At 39.1% G+C, this 9,256-nt stretch overlaps 1 protein-coding gene across 2 annotated transcripts in view; it reads right to left on the bottom strand.

Moving 5' to 3' along the window:
• LOC107672425 (zinc finger protein neuro-d4-like) overlaps positions 1–9,256 on the bottom strand; it is a 55,796-nt gene that overhangs the window by 17,615 nt on the left and 28,925 nt on the right. For both annotated transcript variants that reach the window (XM_016465612.1, XM_016465615.1), the window contains exons 7-8: positions 8,772–8,850; positions 7,400–7,531 (exon numbers count right to left, since the gene is read on the bottom strand). In XM_016465612.1, the coding sequence (XP_016321098.1) occupies positions 7,400–7,531; positions 8,772–8,850 (211 nt within the window). The remainder of the gene's footprint in view (positions 1–7,399; positions 7,532–8,771; positions 8,851–9,256) is intronic.

Here is a 9,256-nt window from a genome sequence, read left to right on the forward strand (position 1 = left end):
GGGCCGAAGCCAACTCAGAGAAAGGGAACGAGGCTGACAGCGCGTAACCCTTACCATACAGGATTTTAGAAAGTGCGCAGAATGCTTAGCGTGCACACTTACTACAATGTGGATTTTAGAAAGTGCAACAGGGTCCCAAAATAAAGGCAACTGACCAAGGAGGTGACAGAGACGGGCCTAACACTCAGTTTGTTGCAAATGGGGTTTTTCGGGAGTTGCGCTCTCGGTAGAGACCCGGGACCCGCGGGACCCAACGCAACAGGGTGCGGCGCGGGACAACTCTTGATGGGCGAGTGCGCTAGATTAGAAGGGGGTAACCCAACAGGGCTCAATAAGAGACAGTCCACTGATGCAACTGGACACGGTCTCGATAGAGAGCGTGGCTCCCGTATAACCATACCCGATAGAATCTGAAGAAATAGCGGGATCCAATTACCATTCATGAGTACAGAGCTTACTGCTCCTCAGAGCAGAAGCATACAAGAGGGGTTTCCACAGAAACACAAATCCCTCGTACCTCAGGGAATGCAGTGTACTCAAGCCCACTCCACAGAGGGACAATTACTGGTTCAACCATAAAGGCAGTGTGACAGGGAGGACCCATGGGCTTGACCGTCTATGGAGCGTTGAGCTCCTCAACGCCTCAGTGAGAGGAGCTCTAGCTCAGAGAACGTGCATGATGGTTAAGGAAAGACTCAAATCCACTCCGCAGAGGGGCGATTACTGGTTCAACCATAAGGGCAGCGTGACAGGGAGGACCCGCGGGCCTGACCGTCTATGGAGTGTTGAGCTCCTCAATGCCTCAGCGAGAGGAGCTCTAGTTCAGAAAACGTGCATGATGGTTAAGGAAAGACTCAAATCTCAGGAGACCCCTCAGGGTGAGAGATGAGTAGCGCACCCTGGCCAGAGGATAGGGAGCATGTCACGAAGCATGTACTCAGAGGAGTACTAGCCCGCGAGAAAGACCCGCAGGTCCTGAGGTTGCAGCGTTATACTGGGGACCTGATGCTGGGAGGCCTCCGCAGAAGCCCAGACTATGTGTCCAAGCCGAAGATGAGAGCTATCACCAGCCTGGATCAGTACCGATGAGTGAAACCATCACTATAATCGGTCAACAGCAGGAGGCCCCGACTTAGCAGGGGGGTCAAACCTAAAAAGTCAGAAAACAGAACAGGTCCGAGTAGCACTGCAGAAAAAGGCTAGTATTGAATACACAAAAACTAGCAGTAGAGTAGATGAAATTGATCGTACTCTCCAACCATGGCTCCTGCACATGACTCAGGCTCATGGATATAGGCTGGAGGTGAAGTCCAAAGAGCACTGGGGTCCGGACCATCATTAGGTAGTCCTATGGGACATAGAAACTAGCCAAAACATCACAGGCCCAGCATAAGAGATTGCAAATGCAAGCGCAGGAGGCTCCTACCTAACCTCAGTCAGGAGGCAAGCTTTTTAGGGGAATTAAGGGGAGGAAGATGAGAGCAGAAGTAATACTCTCAGAGGGAGGTGAGTAGATGGCTCAGGTTTTACTCTGGTCCAGACAAGAGAGCTGAGAACGCCTAGTCTGGATCACCTCCCTCAAATCTTGCCTGTCACCCTTAGACCCACGCCGCTTTTGAGCTCTACCCGCAGGTGGGGGAGGGGCGTGAGTCGCTGAGCCCGCCTTTGATCCTTAGATCGAGATGGGCCAGGACCCCTTTGTTGTTCGGGCTCAGACCTGGACCTTCGTGGAAAGAAGGATTTAAAGGCAGCGTCTCAACGGAACTGCCGAAAAGCTCAGAAGGGGAAACTGGCGCATCAAGAAGAAAGCCCTTCTCTTTCTCAAATCAGCCTGATAAGCCTGAAACACCGCCATGGTATGCAACGAAGCTGCAGCTTGACCTGCTGCCGCGTATGCCCTGCTATTCAAACGAGATGCATCCTGAAGGGGTTTGGATGGCAGGGAGGGACAGCACTAGCCGCTGGTTCAGACGATGTAAGAGAGATAGCATCGTCGTCCAGTAGCTCACTCTTGTCCACTCAGAAGGGGAAACTGGCGCATCAAGAAGAAAGCCCTTCTCTTTCTCAAATCAGCCTGATAAGCCTGAAACACCGCCATGGTATGCAACGAAGCTGCAGCTTGACCTGCTGCCGCGTATGCCCTGCTATTCAAACGAGATGCATCCTGAAGGGGTTTGGATGGCAGGGAGGGACAGCACTAGCCGCTGGTTCAGACGATGTAAGAGAGATAGCATCGTCGTCCAGTAGCTCACTCTTGTCCATGACTGATGAGCACGAAAGGGAAAGACCCTTTTTCAACTCATCAGCCAGGTCCATCTGCGATCCCCATGAGCTCATTTTCCTCCGTGCCTCAGCAGCGGAGGGTCCTGAACCACGGGGAGCTGATAGCTCACAAACGAGACAAACGAGAGCGGCGCTTTCATAGGAAAAAGCTCACAGTGCACGCAAACTGCCCCCTCGAGGCCATCACGCGCGTGCTCTTCGCTCAAACAAAAGACGCAAAGATCGTGTGTGTCATCAGGTGTCAAATAATGAGGACATGGATCCACACACTCGCCATGGTAAAGAGGAATAATCGTTCTTACCGGAAATGTACGCTTCAAACAAAACAGTCCTTGAAGACGAAGAAGAGGAGGACGTGTTCTCCTGGCACCCTTTTATACTGTGGTCGCACCGGGTGATGACGTCACAGGCTGTCGCCGGCCAATGTTATTGTCGTGTTTAGATGTATGCTTCAGACACCAGTCACGCTGAAGGCGTTCCTCAAAGCGACCTCTAGAGGACGCAATTCTAACTTCCCTTTGGAAGGGAACTAAAACTGAACTAAGATGTAAATGAAAAATAATTAGAATAATTAGAAAAAGAAAAAAAATGAAAATAACAAAATTACAAAAAATGAAACTAAAATTAAAATGAAAACTGAAAATATAAAAGGCTATTTTAAAATATTAATAAAAGCAATATTATTACATAACACTGATATAAAATAAATGTTAAAATCTGTACCTGTAGTTGATGAAACACACACTAAACATTTATATGTGTTTTGTCAATTTACAGTATAATCTAGGATAATATTTGTATATATAATAATGTAATACAATATAATAAACATAATGAAATATAATAATAATACAAATATAATAAATATAATAATAATACTTTCATTTTCATCTTACACAGTATTACTTGTATAATTTATTCCAATTAAATGACAGTTGTATACTGTGACTTTGCAGTGAACAGAACCGGGAATGCTGAAGAATCACAATGATCATATGATTTTTTTTTTATTACAGTAATCTCTTCTAAATATACAGAACAACTGATATGCTGAGATATCCATAGTACTATGCTAGCTTTAGCTTCCCAGCATGCACTAGGGCATAAATAAATGATGTTGTTGAATTTTTAACTATTTGTTGGGCGATTCGGCTGTTGCTGTCATTGTATTCACTTTAGGTTACTTGTTTTGTAATGTTCAGAGTATATTTTGTCACCATGTGCAACAGTATTTCTCAAAACTCATTATTTCCCTTTCTGTTCATACAAGTACTTTAACATTCCATATTGCCAAATTTAATATAAACTGCGAGAGTTAAGAGCTAATCATAATGTCTGGCTTCTTGTCTCTATGTAAAACAATGCAACGCATTGTATTCTGTAACACAATTACACTGGATGGGAGAAAATTAATTAAAAGTTAAGAACTTCTTGGCTAAAGGGAATGTTAATTATCATAATGAAAAAGAACACAACTATGTATACTATTATCTCGCAATACAGTGCGGTTATCTTTTTTTCCACAGTGTTTTGTCATGTTAGGACAGAAAATGGTGCTGATTTCACTTTAAAATTCAGAAAATTAGGGTTCAATCTTTGTAAAATCCTGACGTTTTTTAAGAGTGTGGGTGCAGAGAGTGTGTATGTGTGTGTGTGGGGGGGGGCATGTGGGGGAGGATTTTAACTAGAACTCCCAAATCCAATTTTAGGTGCATATCTAGAGGGTCGACCTCAAATGCAAACAGCGATCCCCCCGCCATCTAGCCTTCTACCCTTTTCCCTTCACATTGACACCAGACAGCACCCCTCCCCCCAGACCCTGCTGGACAGCCCCCAAAACCCCCTCCGTCCCACCAGCAGCACCACAACACTATATGAAAAAGAATATGAGCAGGCATGAATTTTAATGCAGTTGCTCATCTCTGCCAAGCAGCCTCACTTCTGCAGTGGAAATAAATAAAGAGGGGAAAAAATACAGAGAACTGATAGATGAATCTAAAATCAAAAGGAGATAGAGCGAAAAGCATAGGCAGAAAGACAAGGGTGATGGGGGAAAAAGAGAGAAAAGGCGTAGAAAGGAGAAAGACGGAGAGTGAGAATGAGAGGTGAAATCTCATCTCTTGGCTGAATAATCTGTCATTCATCAAACTGATAGAACAGAGAGAGGTAGAACAGCCGTAAAACCAAATAAAGGCAGAGGATGGGAATTTCGGATTTGGTCTGGCTCCAATTCTCCATCTTGAGTTGGACGGCTCTAGCTATCATGCCTACATCTACATCTTTCTCTTTTGGTCTAAATATTGCATGAATAATGCATGGGTCTAGGTTTCATTAAAACCTCTCTTATTAATAATATTGCTCGTGGTGGAGTATGGGAATACGGGATGTGTGTGTGTGTATGTGTGTGTGTGTGAAATGAGAAAACGTACCATCCTGCAGACGCTCACGTTTGCGTTCTGTCTGAAAATCCTGCAAAATTTAACCACTAATATTCGGCGCTAACCAGCTTTGGAAACAAAAAGCCAGTGGCGGTAAGAGGTAAACAGAGCGATGGGCAGGCCATTTCAGCCAAGCACTCAGCCAGATAACTCTGGGAGGCAAATGGGCATGATTTCACAAGGACACTGCAATGAGGTCACTGTTACCTTGTCTTTGTCAGGAAAAAGGATATAGACTGAACACAACAAAGCCATAAACAAGGAGTGGAAGATCTCGATACTGATTCATGACTTCAGCATGATACAGTATGCACTGCAGTGAAAAAAATAAAAATAAATTCCTAATCAGTATGTTTGTCTTTTTGTACCAGTAAAAATATCAAAACTAAAAATTCATGAAACAAGATCAATTTTATTTGTGCAGCAAAACTGTGTAAGACTTATTTTCAAAGAATATATAATGTTTTAAGCATAAACTATCATTCAGAACTTTGAGGTCAATACAATTTTTTTAAAGGAATTAAAATACTTTTATTCAGCAAGGACACATTAAACTGATCAAAAGTGATAGTAAAATTCTATTTCAAATAATCGTTCTATTCATCAAAGAATCTTAAAAAATAATGTATTACCGTTTCCACAACAATATTAAGAAACACAACTGTTTTCAATATTGATAATAATAAATTTTTTTGAGCAGCAAATCAGCATATTAGAATGATTTCTGAAGGATCATGTGACACTGAAGACTGGAGTAATGATGCTGAAAATTCAGGAATAAATTATATTTTAAAATATATTCAAATAGAAAACAGTTATTTTAAATTGAAATAATATTTCACGATATTACTGTTTTTACTTTTATTTTTGATCAAATAAATGCAGCATTGGGAACACAAGAGACATATTTCAGAAACAAACAAAAAAAACAAAAAAAAATCTTACCTACCCCCAACTTTTGAACAGTAGTGTATATAAAATATTGTGATAAATATTATCATTATTTGAGAAAATGACTACTTGATATGTTCAAATAGAAAAGATGTTTTTAATTATAGTAAAAAAATATGCTGTTTTACTGTATTCTTGATCAATTAAATTTCACTTTGGTGAGCAAAAAAATGTAATAAAATAAATTCTTACTGACCCCAAACTTTGAACGGCAGTGTAAATATCACTGAATTCTGTTAGATTTATGCTTAAAAATTGCCAATGAGGTAAAAAAAAAAAAATACATGTAATTTAAGAAATGCCGTATATGACACATCAGGTAAATGTATTTGGTTGTCAGGACATTTGTACTGGAAAATGACAAAATACCGATTACAAAAACTGCAGTGTGGCTCCTTATAGTAATGCATGTGTGAGATGATTAATACCCTTTTCCACCAAAATGGTGCTGGTGCTCAGGGACGTCGCTCAGAATTGTACCACATTTTTACTTCAGAGCCAAATGATGAAATAACTGTTACTACATAACCAAGTCTTTTTTCAGACAGCTTCATCCAGATGGCATCCATTTTACAGAGGCAAAAAACACACACATTAAATCCAATGTTTTTAAAATGCATCTCAGTCCATTGGATTTCAAATCATTGCTATTTTTGTCATTGGCCGTTCTGTGCATGTAACATTTTTACACACGAGTCAGCAGTTTTGGACACAGTATATGCATGAATGTGTAAAACATGCCTCGTGACTTGTGAAGACATGAACAGAAGTAAAAAGTTAAATTTTCCATCGTGTTTTTCCACATTGACAGCTATTCTTCGTTGTTCTATAAGAAAGTCTCCTGGCATCACGCCGACTCGTTATATCATAACTATAGCAGCTGATGTGGATATGGATATTGACAACAGTGTCTCCACAAACGGATCCAAATTCATCACTTGTGAAATGACAGTACGATCACCGAATCCAAATCGGATTTGTGTGCAGTGTGAACACAAGCTTTGTTTAGAAGTCTTTTACTTGTGGTAATTACCATAATTACAAGATGACAAGTCGCAGATTCTACTGTGTTAACGTCTTCAGAACCAGATACTCGTTTCTATGTGTCTATGGAAACCCACAGAATATAATACTAAATGGATCCAGGCGTTGTTGTTGATGACAAAATACTTAATAACGATGTTAATTCACCACAAGAACAAAGAAAGAAGAAAACTGTTACTATTATAGGAGTTCAGTATAAAAAGAATACAATTCATCAATTCACACATATTTGTAAATAAAATCTTTTTATTTCAGACAGATGGGGAAAATAAAGTGGCTGGAGTTGTGCAGCACAACTGAAGTAGGAACAAGAGGACAAAACAGGGTGTCAACTGCTGCATTGCGCACTTCCAGTCAGCTCTGTTGATTAGAATGAACGATTTAGTTCGGTCATGAGTAGTTTTGTAAACTTTAAGTGAATGCCGCCCCTGGTTCCTGGCGATAACGGTGCCTGGTTTAAGACCAGCAGGATTATGAGCCCGAGTCAATTTGGTCCAGGCCAGAAGCACCTTTAATTCATTGGAAATGCATGGAACAGGGCTAGATTGGACAGCGGCTCCAGCACCAGCAACGGGGTCAGTGGAAAAGGGGTATGAGAGTGGGTGAGTTGTGTTAGAATAGTGGTACTCTGTGGGTTGTGGTATGAGTGTGTAATCCATGGCTGATGCTGATGCTGGGCTCACGTTTGTGGTTGTTCTTGCGCTGGAAGGGCAGCGTGTGCCGTTCTGAGTCTTCCTCACCCTCCTCGTCTGCCAGGTGTGTGTGAGTGTAATGGTAACTCAAACCTGGACGGTTCTTGTAGCGCTTCCCACAAACTAAACACAAAGAAAAACACACGAGGAAATAAAAAGAGTTGAATTGTTTAGTTTGTAGTTCGGTTAAGCTTGTCATAAAAAGAATTATTATTATCATTATTATTATTTAATTTACCATCAACAATTAAAATACATTTTACAATAGAATAAATACAGTTAATTTTATTTTAATTCAAAAACTAAAATTATTTGTAAATATTATATTTGTATAGTAATAGCTATTACATGAGTGTTGTTGTTGTTATTATTATTATTATTAGTTATACTGTTATTGTTAATATTTACTATCAATCACTATTTTAATTAATTTAATTTTAAAATGTAATAATTTTTTTAATTACAAAAAATCTATTTTAAATAATCTTTCTATTCATCAGAGAAAAAAATATATATATTACCATTTCCACAACAATATTATACAACACAACTGTTTTCAACATTGATTCTAATAATAAATGTTTCTTGAGCAGTAAATCATATCAGAATGTTTTCTGAAGGATCATGTGACACTGAAGACTGGAGTAATGATGCTGAAACTTCCTCTTTGCATCACAGGAATAAATTATATTTAAAATATATTCAAATAGAAAACAGTTATTTTACATTGTAATAATATTTCACAATTTCACATTATTGTTAGTATTATTAAGTAATTAAGTAATTTTGATTCATTTACTTTTATAATTTAAGAATTCAAATTAATTTGATTTGAATTCAGTATACAGTATTATATTATATATAGTATTTTATTTGTATAATACTAGTTAATATATACATATTATTATTATTATTAGTAGTAGTAGTAGTAGAAGTATTTTTAATTATACTGTTATTGTTAATATTTACTCTCAGTCATTATTTTAATTAAATAAATTTTACAATGTAACAATTAAAATTAATTACATTTTAAATTAATTAAATCAAATTAATTTATAATTAAAAGTATTATATTTGTATAATAATATTTAGTAAATAAATATTTTATCTATTCGCATTCATGTATATAAACATTTCCACCATTATTGCCCATGAGAACAGCAGGGAATGTTGTCACACTGTGCAGGATAACTCGATACAATGAAACTTGACATTAAACATCCCATTATCAGGAGGACTGCATGTTTATATGGCTATATGGTCCTCTGTTGCTAGTTCTACTATTCCTTTCCCCATGCTGTGTTTAATAATGACTGTAGAAATCTATTCTGTGTTCTTTTGTTTATTTGCGCATGATACTCACTGTCACACACATATGGCTTGTCTCGATCCTCTAGGGACGCTGGATCCTGTCTCTTTCTCATCCCCCCAACACCACATGCCTGGACACATCAAAAATCGCATGTAAACACACAGATTCATTTACAGTTGGCAACCAGTTTATTTTACACAGGTGCATCTAGAAGCATTGTTATTTTGGCCTTGCAGAGCCCCCATCCCACTTCCTCCTTCAAGCTTTAAGCAACTCCTCTTACACAGCATTAATTACACCTAGCACACAATTATCACAGTATCTCTTCCACACACTGCCGGATAACTATGTGGGGCGTGAGAGATCTTAGAGTAAGTAGTGTGCCCCAATTAACAGCACAGATGGTGAGAGATTCTAGGGACTGAATCGAAGACATTCTGTTTGCTATCCTTTTATGTATTTTTTCTGCTAGACTTGACTACTAAAACTTGCATGAATTTCTGTCAGGGTTGTGCACCATACATTGCCATATACTG

This window comes from Sinocyclocheilus anshuiensis, unplaced genomic scaffold (assembly GCF_001515605.1).
Source record: "Sinocyclocheilus anshuiensis isolate Anshui unplaced genomic scaffold, SAMN03320099.WGS_v1.1 scaffold144, whole genome shotgun sequence".
NCBI classification, from domain to species: domain Eukaryota; kingdom Metazoa; phylum Chordata; class Actinopteri; order Cypriniformes; family Cyprinidae; genus Sinocyclocheilus; species Sinocyclocheilus anshuiensis.